General features: G+C 37.4%; 1 protein-coding gene across 4 annotated transcripts; it reads right to left on the bottom strand.

Moving 5' to 3' along the window:
* Positions 1 to 10,974: 10,974 nt before the first annotated feature.
* On the bottom strand, positions 10,975 to 18,944 carry LOC112174599 (poly [ADP-ribose] polymerase 1). 4 transcript variants are annotated; one of them, XM_040508762.1, is made up of 20 exons: positions 18,527 to 18,944; positions 17,888 to 17,937; positions 17,593 to 17,794; positions 16,652 to 16,817; positions 16,247 to 16,559; positions 15,622 to 15,817; positions 15,521 to 15,538; positions 15,206 to 15,266; positions 15,020 to 15,083; positions 14,679 to 14,930; positions 13,875 to 14,112; positions 13,653 to 13,765; positions 13,441 to 13,517; positions 13,158 to 13,315; positions 12,732 to 12,923; positions 12,498 to 12,606; positions 12,246 to 12,328; positions 11,974 to 12,111; positions 11,545 to 11,727; positions 10,975 to 11,279 (listed from the first exon to the last, which is right to left on the bottom strand). In XM_040508762.1, exons 1-20 carry the CDS (start codon positions 18,674 to 18,676, stop codon positions 11,232 to 11,234), a joined length of 2,811 nt encoding a protein of 936 aa, XP_040364696.1. In that variant the 5' UTR covers positions 18,677 to 18,944; the 3' UTR covers positions 10,975 to 11,231. The 4 variants fall into 4 exon arrangements, with proteins under 4 accessions (XP_040364696.1, XP_040364695.1, XP_024168166.1 ...); XM_040508761.1 differs by having other exon boundaries at positions 15,383 to 15,538; positions 18,527 to 18,925; XM_024312398.2 differs by having other exon boundaries at positions 15,383 to 15,538; positions 16,247 to 16,556; positions 18,527 to 18,924.
* Positions 18,945 to 19,526: the final 582 nt, after the last annotated feature.

Genomic DNA, 19,526 nt, shown 5'->3' on the forward strand with positions numbered 1-19,526 from the left:
GACATTTTAAAATGGTTGATGCAATATTGGGTCTACTTTCCTTCTAAGTTGGCTTTGAAACTTATTATAGAAATGGTTTTTTGCAGTGTGGATGATTAAATGGCTACTGGGTTTTGATTAGGCATTTTTAAAATGTGGCAAGTTTGATTTTTAGGGTTTGAATAGTGGGGTTTATATTTTTCTTTCCGCCGAACGCCGCACCTGGGAACTGCGGCCCTCTGTCGCTTTGTGGAATTTGTGGACTTGGGGTTTACTGCTACATGCCACCTGTTGGTGTATTTGTACCGACAATTACTAATGATTCAGTTACCATGAGCTTTATGTTTGAGAAGAAAATTAAGGTTTTATAGTGTTTAAAGTTCATTAAGAATTAAGAGTTTTATAACCCTGTGCTTTCACCTTTTAGGATTTTTGTTCATTTATCTCATTTCTAGGGGTTTTTTTTTTTCCCACTTATCCCATTAAGTTTTTTTTAAGGAAAATGATTTGTGGCCTCAATGAGGCTTAAGATTTGTAGCCTCAATCTTAGGTGTCATGTCATCCATACACATCACCAATTTGTCAAATCATGCTATGTAATTCTTGAGAAAAAAACCATCTTATTCTTTCAAAATCTAATGACTATAAATTATTTTAACTTTCTTCTAAAGAAAAAAAAATTTGGCTTTCTTTCATTTTTTTTCCTTTTTATTACAGTCATGCTTAGATTTAAACAAATAAATCAAGAGTACAAAAAATTTCATGTAATTCAGTCAATAGATTTGCACGTACGTTTGATTAATAGATTTGCATAACACATGTATATGAATTCAACCTTTGTTGGGTTCCTGCAAATTTTAGAATGGAAAATTACACACAAGTGTCATTCTGAAACTTTAATTAAACATAAGGCCACTACACATAGGGCCACTTGAGGCTACAATACAGCAAATTTTTATTTTACTATACCAATTTTGCCCTTAGCCCTAAATCAGATCAAAATATCTGTCTCTCGAAATGAAAATCAGATTTTGCTCTCTCTCTCTCTCTCTCTCTCTCTCTCTCTCTCTCCGATGAGCTCGTTCGCTTCTCACAGTCGAATAACCTCTCTGACGTCGGAAGCTCTCCCTCAGCGGCAATCGACTATTGCGTAGTGAAGCTCAGCGCTGGCCGGATGATGTTGACGGAGAGACAAGCCTTGTTGCAGATCTGAGCGAAACGAGACGGCATCGTTTCACCATCTCCTCATCTTTCTTCCACGTTTCTCCGATCTCTACGCCGATTCAAAGAAGGTCAGAGAAATTAAATCAGTCACCGAGGGAATGGCTTCATCAACCACGGTCAGAGTCTCTTCCATCTTCCGCCGCGACAAGATTGTCATCCTTGTCGTCCACAAGATCTGGTATGCGAGCGCGGGTCATGGATCTGGTATGAGAGTTGAGGTCAAAGCAGAATCAGATCGGCTAGATATGAGAGTCAAAGCGCGAGTGAGTGAGAGAGAGAGAGAGAGAGGGAGAGACCTGGTATTCGTGGATGTTGAGGTGGCGGAGCTGTTGCTGCTGCCATTTTCCCGCGATGGAGAGAGAGCAAGAAGTGAGGTGCTTGAGTAATCCTCTCACCATATATTGTTCGGAGCTCTAAGAGACCTAGGCCAACAATAACCACCACTGAGATATAGAGAGAGGGAGAGACTGCGTTTGCCGGAAGCAGAGACTTCGATTCAGATTTCTTCTTACGACGACGGCGATGACATCTCCGATGAAGGCTCTGATCCTGATTATAACATGTCGTCAAATCCGGTAAGATTATGTTGTATATCTATACTTGGTAATTGCGAATTTTTGCTGTGTTTACAATGTGTAGAACGGTGATGAGGTTTTGATTTCAGCTCGGCCTGTGAGGTTTGAAGTATTAGTTGGTTGTTAATTGAGTTGGTTCAGTTTTACAAAGTGTGAAGTGTGAACAGGTTTTGTATATATGGCTTGTGATTTAATCTAAGCACTATAATTGTATGATTGTTTTGCTCAAAATTTACAGAATCTGAGACTTTTTTTTAAAAATTTAATGCCAATATGGGACTTGTTAATCATTGTTTTGATTATTCTTTATGTGATGAAACTTGGTTGTTTTGCTCGAAATACATGATCAATCAGCAGCAGCAGCATTAACAATGGCTTTATCTCCATGCTAAGAGTACTTGTTAGTTTGCTGAGTTTGATGAATGATGCTAAAGCTGAGTTGGTTATCATATCATCTACCTATAACAAAGGCAAAGCATTAAGGGAGAGATGGTGATGCCATTAATCAAGGAACATATTAATAAATCTATTGGACCTCACAACCATATAGCAATTGAGTAGTGCCTGCTAGCTAGCTGCAGTTTGAGCTTTATTATTAGACCTCCCTCAAAAGTTTGAATGCAGTGTGTAATTTTCTAATTAATTTAAGTGTACTTTATACATTATGTAGATAATAACCTTGAGATTAGGCATGTTGAGATGTCAATAGTTATTAGAATCCGTAGAAGCATTTGTGTTTTGAAATATCAAGCATGTATAATCAGCTGGTTTTATGCAATCAGTTTCTATGTCAGTAGCTTTTCATTACTAGTCCAGTAGCTTTGTACACGTGTGATAATAGTTTTTTTGTACCTATGTCAGTAGCTTTTTATTATTACTCCAATAACTTTGTACATGTTTTATTGTAGCTTTCTGTACTTAGGTAAGTAGCTTTTTATTACTGGTCCACTAGCTTTATACGTGTGCTATAGTAACTTTTTATACCTATGTCAGTAGCTTTTTAGATTACTTATTTTTTTATTATCTAGTTGATAAAGAGTGCCACGTTTGGGGCGCAGCAATACATTGTTGTTTTTAATTTTCATTTTAAATACTAATATTTTGTTGTATCTTTGTTCTTGCAGAATTTGTCCCCTCTGCATTTGTAGAAGTAGATTTCAAAAAACATATGAATTTGGATATTGAAGCCTCCAATGACCAAGAGATCATTCAGCCAACCAATAAATGTAGAAATGAGTCTCGTGTTGAAGGTGGCAAAATTATGCATATGGGTTTAGAGCATCACCATTGAAAAAATGACAGTAGCATTACAACATTGATAGTAGCTTTGTACAACTATTGTAATAGATTTTCACAACTATGGTAGTTGCTTTTACAACTATGGAAGTAGTTTTTTACAATTATGTAAGTAGTTTTTTACATAGTTATATCATTGTTTGAACCCTGCATACTTTTCGTATTATTGAATGTGTTTTTATTTCTCAATTGCAGTAGCATTTTTATCTTAGCTAGATTATTTACATTTCCATAACTTTGTTAGTCTCTGAGAATAGTTTTCTCAGTCTCTTAGAGTAGCTTTTGTTCTACTTAGTAGCAATTTTTGTTCTACTTGGTTATTTCTTTTGGCGTTGATGAGAGTAGCCTTTGGTGATAGTGAGAGTGTTATTGTTACTGGTGAGAGTAGTTTTTTAGTGTGGGTGACAGTAGCGTTTGTTGCTTGTGATAGTAGCTTTTAGTATTTGTGATAGTAGCTTTTATTGGTGGGGATAGTAGCTCTTGGTTTTGGAGAGCGTAGCTTTTGTTGGTGACAGTAGATTTTGTTGCTGGTGATAGTACTTTTGTTACCTTGTCGGAGGTTACCGGAAATTTCACCATAGTAGTTTTTGTTTCTAGTGACAGTAGCTTTTGTTATTGGTGATAGTAACTTTTGTGACCCCGCCGGAGGTTGCCGGAAATTTCACCAGAGTAGCTTTTGTTGCTTGCTACAGTAGCTTTTGGTGTTAATGACAGTAGCTTTTGTGGTCGCCGGAGTTCGCCGGAAGTTGGCCAGAGGTTTGCCGGAGACCCGCCGGAAGTCCGGAGACCCACCAGAGTTGGTCGGAGGTAGGCCAGAGTTGGCCGGAGGTCGGCCAGAGTTGACTAGAGACCTCGCCGGAAGAGAGAGAGAGAACGGTTGTTGACTTTTTGCTCTAGTGGCATTTATGTAAATATGTTGGTTTTTATATCCAAAATATAACACCATTTTAAATTTAGTGGTCTTATGAGGGAAAAAAAATTAGTTAGTGGCCTTACAGCTAAAAAAACATTCAAAGATGCACTTATACGTAATTTACTCTTTATAGAAATTATATATAAGTGTCATTTTGAGACTTATATTAGTCATAAGGCCACCTAAATTTTTTTATACAAATAAGGCCACTTTTGGGCCAAAAATCATTAGCTCTTTTTTATGTTATATCTATTTTACCCTCAGCTCTCTTTCTTTCTCTACCATTTAATTTTCTGTTTCAATTTCAGTTCATCTCGATCTCTTTCTACCACGATGAAGCTCTCTCTACCTCTAGCAAACTGAGATGAAGCTCTCTCTCTCTCTAGCTCACAGAGGAAGACGAAGCTTTCTCTCTCTAGCTCGTAGAAGAAGACGAAGCTCTCTCTCTCTCTCTCTCTCTCTCTCTCTCTCTCTCTCTCTCTCTCTCTCTCTCTCGTCGAATTGATCTAAGCGTTCTCTCTCTACACTCTGTAGTCCGTGAACCGCACACTCACTAATTGATCATTGAGGTTTGATTCCATCTCTTTGCACTCTGTTTAGCTTGAAATTGCGAAGCTCAGCGCCGACCGAACGATCTCGACGGAGAGAGAAGCCTTGTTGCTGATTGGAGCAAAATGAGACAGCATCGTTTCATCACCTCCTGCTCCTTCTCCCACGTTTTCTCATATCTCAACGCTGATTCAGAGCAGATCTGACCGGACCTTCACCATCATTCAATCAGTACAAGTTGCCGGCCAAAATTCACCACTACAAGTCAGAATTCAGAATTCTCTCTATTATGAGTTGAATTGTGGATTGTTTCTATGTTTTTTGATCTATACACATTTATTATTTTGGAATTGGCTGAATTGTATCAAATTCCAGAATTTATGAGCTCAGATTGATATTTGTACAGCTTGAAATTTAGTCTGTTCTTATATACAGATAATCTATCTATTATCTTCTATATAATTATTGTTGGTTGCCTACTTGTCTCGTATAGTTGAAGCTTTGTTTCATGACATTGTTAAATTTGAGTTGTGTAGTTAGGAAAGCTTCAATATAATGAGCGGTTTATTGGTCTGAGTTTGGAATTTTGGAATTTCGGAATTCATTGTGAAGTTCTATTGGTCTCCTTTCTTTAAATCTAGGTTTTTTGAAGTTTGTTATGTTGATTCAGCGTCATTTTGGTTGTGAATAGGAGCTGGAAGACGTTGAGATGAATTGTCGGATCTGGGGATCCCGACTTCATGGCTCTTTGCAAGGTTTGTTTTCCTTTCCTGATTTTAGTAGCTTTCTTTGACTGTCATAGTGGCTTTTCAACACAGTAATTGTAGCTTTTCATGCTATGTTAGTATTTTTCAAATTGATATTAGTAACTTTTCTATTTTCATGTTGATTTATTTTAACATGAAATTCCTGAGAATTTTGAATTGATTATTGAATTTGCTGGTTTCTATAGATGAATTTCTTGAACTCAAATCTTCCTTGATGTTTTGTTATATGTTTTAGGAATTAGGGCAAATTCATAGATATTTGGTAAGTGTTGCATTGGCACTTGAAGTTTGGCTGGACATGTTGAAATTTGGTAATAGCTTTTTATGCACAAAGCTATAATTAAATGTGGTAGTTTAATATTGTGAAATGCTTTTGGTTTGAGCTTATTTATGTGCTCATGCACTTTGGCACTTTAAGATATCAGTTCTATCTTTGGTCGAAGTATTGATGTCGAGTGAGATGAGTTAAGTGTGCTTGGTAAGAATTGCTAGCTCTTTGTTTTGGGTGACTTGCTTTTCAACATAGTGGTTGTAACTTTCTATGACTATGTTACTATCTTTTCAAGCTGATGTCGGTAGCTTTTTAGTTTTTATTTTGATTGATTACAAATCGATAGCTTTCTATAACTGTTATAATGGCTTTGCAACACAGTGATAGTATCTTTTTATGCTTATGTTAGTATCTTTTAAAGTTGATGTCAGAAGCTTTTCTGTTTGCATTTTGATTAACTTCAAGTTGCCTTTTGTCAATAGCTTATCAAATTGGAAAATCAGGATTTGTATGAACTTCAGTTTTCTTTTTGTTGTGATTTCTTATCTCTAACATTTTTGAGATTTGTGTTACATTATCAACATGGATGATCAGTTGGTTTTGTTGCAATTAGTATCTATGTCAGTAGCTTTTTATTATTGATCTAGTAGCTTTTTATTATTGATTTAGTAGCTTTCTACATGTGTCATAATAGCTATCTGTATCTATGTTAGCGTATTTTAGATTGCTTGTTTCTGATTATCTAGTTGATAAAAATGGCTCGTTTTGTTGTATTTTTTGTTTTTGCAGAATTCTTCCCTTTGCATTTGCAGTAGTGGATTCCGAAAATCATGAGAATTTGGGTAGTGAAGCCTCCATTCACAAAGAGATCATTTGCCAACCAAAAAATGTTGAAATGAAGTCTGGTGTTGAAGGTGGCAAAATAATGCCTTTGGTTAGTGTATTGTGGTAGAACTTGACAACAACAAATATCAACGGTGGCCATCTGAAAAATGACAGTAGCATTACAACATTGACAGTAGCTTTATACAACTATTGTAATAGATTTTTACAACTATGACAGTGGCTTTTCACAACTATGGAAGTAGGTTTTTATATAGTTATAGCATTGTTGAACCTTGCATATTTTTTGCATCATTGAGTGTGATTTTTTTTTTCTCGATTGCAGTAGCATTTCTCTTTTTGTTGTATACTTTACATTTCTATAGGTTTGTTATTCTTTGATAATAGTTTTCTCAGTCTCTAGGAGTAGCTTTTGTTCTGCGTGGTAGTAGTTTTTTTTCTGCTTGGTTATTTCTTTTAGCGTTGATGAGAGTAACTTTTGGTGATGGTGAGAGCAACTTTTGTTACTAGTGAGAGTAGTTTTCTAGTGTTAATGACAGTAGCGTTTGTTACTTGTGAAAGTAGTTTTTGGTATTGGTGACAGTAGCTTTTATTGGTGGAGATAATAGCTTTTGGTTTTAGGAAGCGTAGCTTTTTTTGTGACAGTAGCTTTTGTTGCTGATGACAGTAGCTTTTGTGACCACGCCGGAAGTTGCTGGAAATCTCACAAGAGTAGCTTTTATTGCTGGTGACAGTAACTTTTGTGACCTCTCCGGAGGTTGCCGGAAATTTCACCAGAGTAGTTTTTGTTGCTAGTGACAGTAGCTTTTGTGGTCGCCAGACTTCGCCAGAAGTTGGCCAGAGCCCCGTCAGAATTGGCTGGAGGTCGGTCGGAGACCCACCGGAATTGCCCGGAAACCTCACCGGAGAGGAGAGAGAGGATGATTGTTGACTTTTTACTTTAGTGGCATTTATGTAAATATATTAATTTTTATATCCAAAATTTAACACATTTTTTAATCTAGTGGCCTTATGAGGGAAAAAAAAAGTTGGTGGCCTTATGGCTAAAAAAACATTCAAATATGCATTTATCTGTAATTTGCTCTTTTTTTCAGACTATTGTACCCTCACCTCTTTGTTACTTAGAGAGAGAAACCATAAGAGACTTCGCTGGAGCCCAGTCACCGACCGCCGGATTCTCGCCAACTTTTGCTGGAATCCAGTCACCGGTGACACCAGACTTTTCTGAAAACGTCGCCAGAGGTCGTCGGAGATCTCATACGTCGCTGGAAAGGTTTATTGCCCTCGATAGAAGTCTGTTGCCCCCAATAGAGAGATAATAAACATGTATTGCCCAACAATATTAGACATCTATTGCTCTCCAATAGAACTTTTGGTTGCCGGAATGGAAACTAATCTCCGTAAAATTAGACAAATAAAACTTTGATTAAGGAAAAAAACGAAGAGATTACATCAATTCAAAACATTTATTGTTCCCCAATAGACATCTATTACCCCCCAATAGACCTTTAATAGACTTCTATTGTCCCCCAATAGGCCTTTATTGCCCCCCAATAGAACTTTTTTTTTCCTTCTGGCCTTCTGCCCCATTTTACCCAAAAAAAAAAATGATTTGGGCACCCACATCATTTCCCTTCGCCGGTCAGCTCCCGTCATTGATCTGTAACCTCCAAAACCTCGACCTCTCCAACAACTCCCTCTCCGGTTCCTTAGACAAAGGTTTGAAAAACTGTAAGCAATTCTGGAGATTGATACTCGCTGAAAACAAATTCACCGGCGAAATTCAGAATCGGAGCAAACCCACCGTCACCGTTTTGACCAGATTGAGACTGAGAGCGATGACAACGATGACCCCGTCCGGCGAGTCGAGTTAAGGCAGCTTCTCGATTCGGATCTTTGCACCGGTGCCCTGTTTGATTTGCTTAGTGACGTTGTCGAACTTGCTAAGGTGATGTGGCCAGGAGGAACAGTGAGCAGAGGCTGCTGCTGGCACTACATGGAGGATCCATTTTCGAAGTTGGGTTCGGAGGAGGAGGAGGAGGACAAAATATAAAGGGACCTCGCAGAAAAACACGGGTTAACCTCGTCGGAGACTTGACTGTGATGAGAGAGAGAGAGAGAGAGAGAGAGAGAGAGAGAGAGAGAGAGAGAGAGAGAGAGAGAGAGAGAGAGAGAGAACTGGTTTGTGCAGATCGAGAAGAGAGAGAGAAACTAGATCGAAAGGAGGAGAGAGATAGGGAGTGGCAGTGATTCTAATTCTTTAATTGTGTTGAGGGAAAAATGATCATTTGGTGTTAAATTGTGCAAGTGGGAATAAAAATATGTTGCTGGAGTAAGTGGGATAATTTTGGTTAATTTTGGTGCCTTGGGTCAAGGACCTGGCGTTTACAAGATTTCATATGCAAACATAAAGTGCGTAATTTGGGTATAAATTTTGAAGTATAAAAATTGTGATTGGTGAATCGGACGTTCCGATGTTATGGTTAAACAAAATTTTACATTCAAATCATCCATCATATAGTTTTTCACTTTTTTGTGCAAAATAGGGTTCACCTATTATGTGATCATGTCTAAATTAGTATGTTTGGCTTCTCCACATGCATGCCGGAGTTGCATCAGAATTGGGTTTTTGATCACTTTCCTGATTAAGATCCTAACGAACACCTAAGCGCAATTGTCTAACATGGGTGAGACATGTTGTTCAAGTTCATAAAGACTCCAACTTGGGAGCTTGGTGAAGAAAATTTTTTCGTCCTGCTCGCTCTGTTTTGGGAATTGGGTAGTCAAAGATTGGCTTTAGTGGTGATGAAGTTGGTGAAGCTCTGTCCTCGTGCGTTATGCTTCATTTAACACTTCAGACAAAATTCCAACGACTCTGAAAGTCCAAAGTGGTTGAACAAGGCCATCGTTTTCACAAACTCTCACAGCTCACCCATCACAGATTAAATGCAAAACCGGCTGCTTCACTCACCACCATCACTGCCCTCAACCAGAAACCACTCCTCCATTTGTTAATCTCGGAAAAACAAAACCTATATACCCATTTTACCAGACAAGTATATGACCCAGTTTGTGCAAAGGGAAAGTGCAATGCATTGATCATGTGCTTCAGAACCAGCTGTAGAGAATAGAGAGTGGCACTGGTGCAAGACCTTGTAAAAAAGAAAAAAGAAAAAAAAAAAAAGGGTTAATGGCTCAACTGCACGAGGAGCTTCGTCATCTTAACAAAGAAGAATGGCTATTTGTTTCAAAAGTCATACTTCTTATCGCAGCTGTGGCTTTGCTTGCAGATCTTCATTGTCAAGCTCTTCAGCACCAAGAATGTCTGTGAATGATGCTGGATGGTAAATTATTTAAAATTAAAACGGAAATTTGCTACCAATAGTCCATTTTCTTGTGACGCGAGCAAATATAATTTGGAGTCAATGAAGATCATCATCCAAGCACATGGCAGACATGCATGCCACCTTCAAGATCCCCAAATCGAAGATCTGTTACAAAAAATTTCTCAGGCGTAATGGCATTGCAAATTTATATATTATGACGTAAAAACACGACGACTTTGGATCCAAGTTGGTGCGTGGTTTCCATATAAGAAATCCAAGATATATTTTTAGGTCCCAGAGCAGTTAGGTCAAGTTACTTGCGAGACGGTTACCCTTGAACCCTTGACCGCTTCTTGCTATAGATAGATAGATTGTGTACAGACTGATGTAAGTGTGGAAACCGTTCATCGGTAGAAGTGGCTTGATAAAATTAGAAGATAACTTTTTTTGCCGTAACAGTCGTCAGCAAAATTGGCTCAACAAAATACAATAGGAGACAAATTTTCCAACGAAAGGCTCATCAGTAGCAGTGAGTAGTGACTTACCATAGTTATGAGTTATGACACAACTGTTTTTGTTGATGAATGTGCATCTATAGAGGTGGCTTACAAATTTAGGACACAACTTTTGGCGACGAAATGTTAGTCAGTTGAAGTGGCTTAACAAAATTAGGACTCAACTTTTGCATATGCGAGTGGTTTAACAAAATCAAGAAACAATTTTTGCGGACGAAAGTTAAGCAACACAACTTTTGTTGATAAAATCTTGTTGGTAGAAGGTAACAGATGCTCTAGCTAATCATGGGACAACTTTGTTGGAGCAAGTGTGGTGGGATATGCCTCTTCCATTTCTCTTGTCGTTCTATAAGAGTGATGTTTTGAGTCTTTCACAGTTTAGATTTCGTTGACTTGTTTGTTTTGCTTGTTTATTTTAGAAGTTTTGGTTAGATCCCCTTCAGTGTCATTCACATTTTTTTAGCTTAATTACTCCTCTACTATCACTCATTGCATCAAAATAAAATAAAATAAAAGATAAAATCTTGGTAGAAGTGGCTTAAAAAATTAGACAACTTTTACCCCCAAAAGTTTGTTAGTAGAAGTGGTTTAACAAATTTAGGAAACAATTTTTGCCGGCGAAATTATGTCAATACTCAATAGAAGTGGCTTAACAAAATCAGGAGACAACGTTTGCTTAACAAAATCAGGAGACAACGTTTGCTTAACAAAATCAGTTCAAATTAAACAAATTCGTTACTTCCTCGATCATCTTCATTGACAATAATATTCGTTATACAGCCCACAAAATACCAAAAGATGATTTTGATTCCCACTACTCTTTACAGTGCCAGAAGGAAAAGTTATAAGATCTCCAGCAATCCCCAAAATAGATCTTATAGAAAGTTTTACAAACCGGAAGAGTCATGTGAGTTTCTGGCCACCCCACCTGCACTGTACACCAGACCAAAATACTGATATCCTTATGCCTCCATCATCTCTTGTGATGAAACTTCACCTTCAATAGAAATTGCATCTTAACCTGTTCAGAGAACAACTTCTAAAATTAGTAGTGTACCAACACTTGGCAAAGGTTGATATCCAGTTATTTTGAGCGGCTCTAAGAATTAGAACCCTATGTGTACACAATCTTACACTGATATCCAGTTAATGTAGCTGCCGCTTCTAGTATTACTAGTAAAGAATTAATTTAAATCAAAATCTTATAAACACGTAAAGTTTAGTGTAAGAAACTGCCACTATCCCATATGGAAGATAAAAAAACAAGAACAGAGTTCATAACTTACTTGAGCTGTATCATAAACAATATACTCATTATACATCAGCCCAGAGGCCCTGACATGTGAATCCACTGGTTTGCCACAGGGCACAGTGACATCATCCCTCCATTTAACATAGTCCGACTCCTCAGGTTTTTTCCTGCCAAGTCCCTTCGTAGAGTGCTTTCCCTTAGGAGGTTTATCCATATACTGAATGACAGTAGAATGCATAAAGATTAGTTAAATGGGAAAAAGTTGTAAGAAATAATAAGTCTGATGAATCCAGTATATTGTTTTTTTACATAGGTCAAATTGAAAACTTTTACGGGAGTTAAAATTAGTTGACACATGATGTCAATGATGTCAATATATATACAGAATATCAAAACGATCAAAACACACGAGAAAAAGGATAGAAGAAAAAGAAAGGATAAGGGGGGATGCAAATGAGCTCACTGTGGCCTTCTGGAGCTCATGGATCTCTCCCAGGGCAACTTCACTTAAAAGCATGAGGCCCACAGGATTTTTCTTATCTGTAAAGCAATACTGAGCACTCTTACTGACAAGGTCAGCAAAGTAAATCCCCTTGCCAAACTGCAAGGCAAAATGATGAAACTGTTAGTTTCAAGAAAAATGGATAAGACAGTGTAAACATACGTATAAAAACAGAGATGTATAAACATCAATACATATGTATACAGATATATACATAGACAAAGAAAACAAACCATATAACCAGTAGCTGGAGCTTCAGGAGGAGCTATTCTTAGTCCTTGGCTAAGTATTCCCACAAAGTTCGTAAACCGAGAACCTGAGGAAAAGATAATTACTATTAGTCATGATTCTGCATCCTAAATCCTGATACATTTATCAATAGATTTCTGTGTACCTTGAAAAATAACATTGAAAAGAACTATAACGATTCTCATCTCACTGCAGAAAAACACTATATTCCATAAAGTTTGGCTAGTGCAACTTACCATGCCAAAGCAGCATTCTGTTTTTAAGATTTTTTCGGTAAGGAGCGTATTTATCGAATTCCCCTTCCCTTTCAAGTGAAAAAACTTCTTCAAGTTCCAGACTCCAATCCTGATAATCTCATCAGATGCCAGAAACAAGATTTACATAAATAAATGAATTGACATAAAATTTTTGAGTATATTCAAATTTTTCACCAGGACAATATGCTCTAGAGTATCAAAATGCAAACCCACCGTATGTGTAGGGGCATGAGTAGTAAGAAGATACTTTTCAATCAACCGATAATCTTCACTATCGTGAGGAAGTGGGTTCATACAACACCGGAGCTTCTTATACTTCTCATCCAAAGAGTCACCACTATCAGCATCAAAACCGACTAATCTGGAAGCAATTTCAATGTCCTGGAGAGCTTCTAGCATTTTCAACTGCCATGAGAAAACGTAAGCCGTATTAACCTCTTATGCCTTGCATGTAATTATGCAAACTTTTGGAAATCAGTTGAAACCTAAGTGCTTATCGGGGGAGACATCAACCAACAGCAAAACCTCAATAAAGTACACCAAAACTAATACTCATACAATTTAAGGAAAGGCATCAAGGCCACTGGCTTGAGAGTATGAGAAAACATGAAAAGTGGTAAGCACACAGAGCTCATGTACCTTTGACTTAAAGTCATCCTCATCCCTAATAATATGCGGATGTATGGAAGGGATCACTGTGAAAAATCGATTGCTTGCATCTACAATCAAGCTATCTTTTATGGAAGAGGCACCATCACTCTTTAACAGATTCTGTATTTCCGTTAATGCCTCAAACCCTGAATAAAGAAAATAGAATACCGGAAGAAAGCTGTAAAGACTTATTATGCAAATTAAATCTGAAATAGACAGTTTAATATATTGAGCTGTGCAGCAAATTAAAGGTTGTGTTTTCAGTGCTTACCCTTTTGGATATTGCTTTTACTCAGTTTTCCAAGTGGCATCTCTGACATATTTATCTCAAATTCCATCATGGCAGCTCTGCAAAACTTAAGGCTTAGTCTCATAGTCACACACACACACACACACACACAGATGTATATATAACATGTATATAAAAGATTGGAGGGAGAAGGAGGGAGGGGATAGCAAACAGTTTAAACAAAATTCAATTACCTGTATGTTTCAACGTTGAAGAGCATCTTCATCAACTCTGCTAACTGAGGAGGCAATTTGCTGGGTTCATTGTTCTGATTTTTCTTTGAAACCCCTTTGTTAACACCATAATCCTACAAATTCCAAATTTTATTAAATTAATTAGATTCATTAAAATGGATTAATAATTTAATATTACATCTTTCGGGAAAAAAAATGAAGAAATGAAAGAACAAACAGTACAATATCCAATGGAAAGAATTTTCCAGGTTGCTTCTGAAAATCTTGCTTTTTCTCCCATGCTTCCCATGAATTGCCGGTCTTCTCAAGAAACAAATGTTTAAAATCAGATATGGCATCATATTTTGACATCTCTTCTAGTTTGGTTCCTCCAATTTTGTCATTGCCTACTCGTCCCCATTTACGGAACACATGGCAGTCTGAACTTTTATCATCTTGTATAATTTGGAGGATGTAATAACTTCACATAGAAAAGAGAAGGAGAAAAACAGAGAGAGAGAAAGAGTTAACATAGAACATTATAATTTAAAATGAAAGATAATATGCACTAACTAGGACTGCAAATGTCAAAGTAGAGACAACGATTTCTTTTTAATAAAAAGACCAGTAAAAGGCAAAAATAATAATAATAATAATAATTAACGGCCAGTGATGCATAACTAATACAGAAAAGTTTCACTTCCACAGTTTCCCTATTGTCATTCTAAAACTCTCTAAAGTTGATGTTTTTCTTGTTCTTCTTTTTCATTTTTATAAGTAGAATAATGCTTTCATCCTAACCGAAGTTTAAAAGAAAAATGCAAACTTAAGACACAACTTCAGTCCATGTCCTTATATCCCAAACTATAAATACCAGATTATATCTCAAACATTTTTACTTAAACTATGTTGGCCATGCATGAGCATCCAAGGCAAGAAAAGATACTTAGCAATGTAAATCCCGGAATTGAGCAGTGGTAACTGATGAGTAACAGGTTAATTCCATGGAAATTGGTAAACAAGAAAGATGTAATATTACAAACGCACCTATTAACACCAGTTGACAAATCAGACATGCTTAAAGTTGTATTATATATGCTTTTTCCATCCTCAAGTATGTGACCTGTATCTTGCAATCCAGAAGATTCATGAACGGCACTTCGCCCTTTCACTTTGACAGTGACCATGCTAGAGGCTTCACCAACAGCTTCAACTTTGTAAAGATCAAATGGAAGCTTCTTCTTTCTTTTAAAGCAATCAACCAGATAATCCTCCCTAACAATTGGTATTTTCATCCTCCTGCAGATGAAACACATCTTGGTCAAACAAAAAAGAAACAATGTAGAAAATACTCAAGAGTCAAGAGAGTGATTTGATAGCATCTTAACCTTGCTTTTTTCATCTCAGCATCTTTATCATCCAGTCCTCCACCCACAACCAAGCAATTAGTATCTGCACTTTGATTTGTAAGCAATTATAAGCAACACTATGCGTCTTTAAGCTAATACAGATCCACCCCTATTGCAAAGAAGGCAAGACGTTAAATCAAAATTCAGTTGGTGAAAATCACATGCCTTTTTTTATCTTGGCATGAACGGACCCAGCTACACCCTTTATATCTTTATTCCACTTTTCCTGCATAATCCACCCTTGATGAAATAAATATAGAGAACTGAAACTGCAGTTAAATGATAACTTCCACAGGTACTAAGAAATAAATAAAGACATAAAGAAAGGGAAGGAGATCATGCCATGGATTCTTTTGGTAATCCATGAAAAGAAACTTTCAAATCCGCCAAGCTTGGACCAGACTGAGATTGGCCATTGAAAGCTTGACCTCCAGGACTGTTAGATGATGGTGGTGGCAGTATTCGTGTAGGTTTGCTAACCTTCTGTGATTTAAACCACTGGAAAATAAAGAAAATTCAAGTCATAATTTGGATGACTATCAACCTAAATAAGCTACATGACACAAGTAGTAGCTAAATACCTTCTGCAGAAATTGATTATCTGTATCTTCTGGGATTTTCCACTTCCCTTTACAACGTTCAGGTTCTTGAGTAGAGTAAGAACACTTGCTCCATGCAGTCAGGAACCCATGGCACCTGTACATGGCTCCAGAATAGTGAAGATGACCGGAACAGAGTGGGCAGGTACTAAGTGCTCCAAACATCATTCCATCAGCGCTGAACAAGAAGTATAGCAATAAAGAGTTCATGAGGTGAAAAACTTGGGATCCACATAGAGATAGATAGTGATTAACTGATAACAACTAATTACTTAATCAACTTTGGTGGAAAACAAACAAGAGGTTTTCCATTGTGACAAACTCCAAGAAACAAGATTTAAATAGATTGTACTGAACAACCAATCCGTTACAAAACATAAAATTTATTGCCAAAACCAGATTAAAGACAAACGGAATTGTAAACTAAAAGATTGCAAAAAAATAAAAATAACAATAAAACATGAAAAATTAAACTAAACTAGATTAAAGGCAAACAGAATGTAAAATAAAAAATGCAAAGAAATAAAAATAAATAAATAAAACATGAAAAATTAAACTAAAGTTATGTTTGCAATTTCCACGCTCAGACAAGACTATAGGATATTACCAGCGCTCACGCAAATCAAGCTCTGATCCTGTTGAACCTTGATCATTGGCTTCAAGCATTTTACGCAGCTCTACAGTTGTCACATGCTTTTTGAGATCATCTTTCAGAGCCCACAGCTCTTTAGTTTGCGCCTCCATTTTGCTCTCCATATCAGTAGCATTACTCACAGACACATCCCTGCTTGTTGACACGTCACCTTCCGACTTCGAAACTTTTGACTTCTGATCACCATCCCCATCTTTTCTTCGTTTAGTGCCAGCTTTAGAAGTTGACTGTGGCAGGATCTCTTTAACTTCTTTGCCTGAAAGGACTACTATAAGATAAACAATAACAACTGAAAAACAGAAGATTAGAGGTAACTACCGAATAGAAACAACTTAATATAAAACATACTGAACTATATACCATCCTTAACTAAGGCAGACACAGCTGCCTGATCAGAAACTGGGATGGTCTCCCATCCAGACAGCTTCTCCACTTGGGTAGATGGTGATGATTCCATGAAACACTTCGCATGGTGCCATGCCAAGCCCCTAGCTCCTTGACCTTCAGGCTTGGTTGATATACGGACCTATCAAGGGAATGAAAAACAATAAATGGAGAGTAGTCAACAACTTATGCCTAATTAAGGAGAACCGAAAAATACAATGACGATGAGGACACATTTGAAATAAACTTAGATGAAACTTGCCACACAATCACAGAATTCTGTTGTCGGTGTGTCTGGACATGTGCATTTTGGCATAATCATTTTGACCTGGAAACTAGTGGTGCCCTACTTCAGTACTAAATCCAGTAAGAAAAACAAAGGGTGGGAATCTTTGGAAGATAATTTGGCTGGTATCTCAAGATGGAGAGTCTTTCACCTTCTTTGTCCTTGATCAGATACCTAATTTGAGGAGGACTGGGGAACTATGGAAGAGAGGCAGAGAATCCTTCTTATTGGAAAATTAGATTCCATCACAAACCAATAAAATGCTCTAGACATGACTTACAAGTCTACAACAGGGAAACCAGAAGCCTGACCATGAGAAGACATCACTAAAGCAATGAGAGGCCCTTTAAGCACTGATTCTTCTCTGCCTCAGAGACAAACAACTACAGCAATCCTACACTTACCAGCATACTAATCAATTACTTGACTCTTGTGAGAAACCCAAACAGATGAAAGAACATTTTCAATTATACAATATTGTGCCCAAAAAGAAGATGTGATTCATGTTATCAACTCTGAAAAGCTACTTTTGGCCTACAGATTTCTTTTCAAATAGCAGATGCATAACAGATCAAACTATGCAAAAGATTACTTACTGAATAGAGAAAATGGAGAAACATAGTTTACTAACCTCCCCTTTTAAAATCTTTTGGCTGCAGAGCCTGCAAGTAGCCCGAGAAGTTTGCGAAACTTCAATACCACTTTCTGTAGCACTGGCCTTGCTTGTAGTTGTTGTATCCGAGGGTCCACCAGATCCACCACTTTGTACATAATCTCTAATTTTCTTCTGATCTTCCCACCGGAGGAGCTCAAGGCCTTCAACATCATCAGTTCTAAATCCAAGACAAAGGCATAGCAGTCAATCACTACAACCATCCACTTAACTCAATGCTGGAGATTATAATAAATATTACAATAACACATACGATTTTATCTGCTTCGCCTTCTTCATTATGCAACTAGCATGGTTCCACATCTGAAAACAAAAACAACCGATAATTATGCAGGTAACAGAACAAAAGAGATGATTAAGGAAACAAAAATACAACAACACAAGTGTTAACAAAGCTCCATTTGTGTGTATGGTAGATGAAACAATTCTTTCTTTTTCTTTTGGTACAAATTCTTGATTGTGTTCTGAAAAGGCTTCAACTTAAAAGATGAAACCATTCTTTCTTTTTCTTTTGGTACAAATTCTTGATTATGTTCTGAACAAGGCTTCAACTTTACATTCTACGGCTACAAAAACCTGAGCATTCAACCCAGGTCTGCAGGAATTTTGCTAGCACACCCAATCAATTTGGCCAAAGTTTTAGTTTTTACTAACAAAAACGCCATGATCAACGCAAATGCAGCAGAAATACACAAAGAAACCCCAAACCCTAATTTTCTAGGAATCAAAATCAACGCATTATCTATTTTTTTTTTTCAAGGTAAGAGTTGGCCGGAAAAGTAAAAACGACATTGAAAGCAGAAAAAAAGTTGTGAACTTTGTGCTGTTGTTGTGGAAAGTGAGGGTGAATAGCAGAAAGAGATGAGTAGAAAATAGAGTGAGAGTGACGTACGGGCATGAAGCCGTCGAATTGTTTGGCCTGGACCATTTTGCCGAAGCGGAGGTTCTCTTTTTCAATGGGGTTTCTGCAGGTTTTGCATGACGATCGTGCAGACTTGGCGTACTCGACCTTCCATGGCTTCTGATTCTGAGGGTCCGCCATTCTCTCTCAGAGACTCTCGCTTTCTCTCTCTCTCTCTCTCGTGTGTGCCGATAACGACTGAAAAGTGATGAAGTCACAGCCACAGTGGGAATGAAATACCTTCTCTTTCCCAGTTCCTACTGACATTCGGAGCTCCACGCCTCTCTGTCGTTTTCTGGGACCTCCATTTTTCACCGACCCGACCCGACTATATTAAAGACCTGATTTTAATGTTTTTATTTTATTTCATTTCAACTTCTAAATTTGGTATCTGGATCTCAAAAGAAAAGAGCATAAATCGACAACAATCATGTAACCGACATCACCGAATCTGGATTGTAACCGACTCCACATTTTGCATGATCTTTGGTGCTTACCACAGAAAGCTGTGTAATAAGTCGATGATTTCCAAATGGAAATTCTTTTTTTTTTCTTTTTGAAATAAGGGCTGATGCGGCAGCCCTTAGGCCTTGATTGATGAAACTGATGAATACAAAGGGAGGACTTAAGACCTGAACCCCAAATTACAATAAAGCTCAAGGGGATCTCCCAAATAGAGACTCATGTCTCCACTACCACCACGGAAATTCCCTTTTGTTAGAGGTGGTTGGGAGATGCCGGTGGAGGTGGGACTGAATGGAGTTGCCGGATGGGATGGAGAGGGTGGAGGTGAGCATCTACACTTCCATATAATTTCAAGCTACAAAGACTAAATTGAGAAGTTCAAAAATCGAATTTAGGTGAGTTATACTTATATACAACCCGTTTATACCAGGTTATCATAACAGAAGTATAAAAAAAATTTCTTCTCCAACAGATTGCTAGAGAAGCTTGGAACTATATCTAGTCAAATATGCCTGGATTTTTTTTC

This window comes from Rosa chinensis, chromosome 6 (assembly GCF_002994745.2).
Source record: "Rosa chinensis cultivar Old Blush chromosome 6, RchiOBHm-V2, whole genome shotgun sequence".
Lineage (NCBI taxonomy): Eukaryota > Viridiplantae > Streptophyta > Magnoliopsida > Rosales > Rosaceae > Rosa > Rosa chinensis.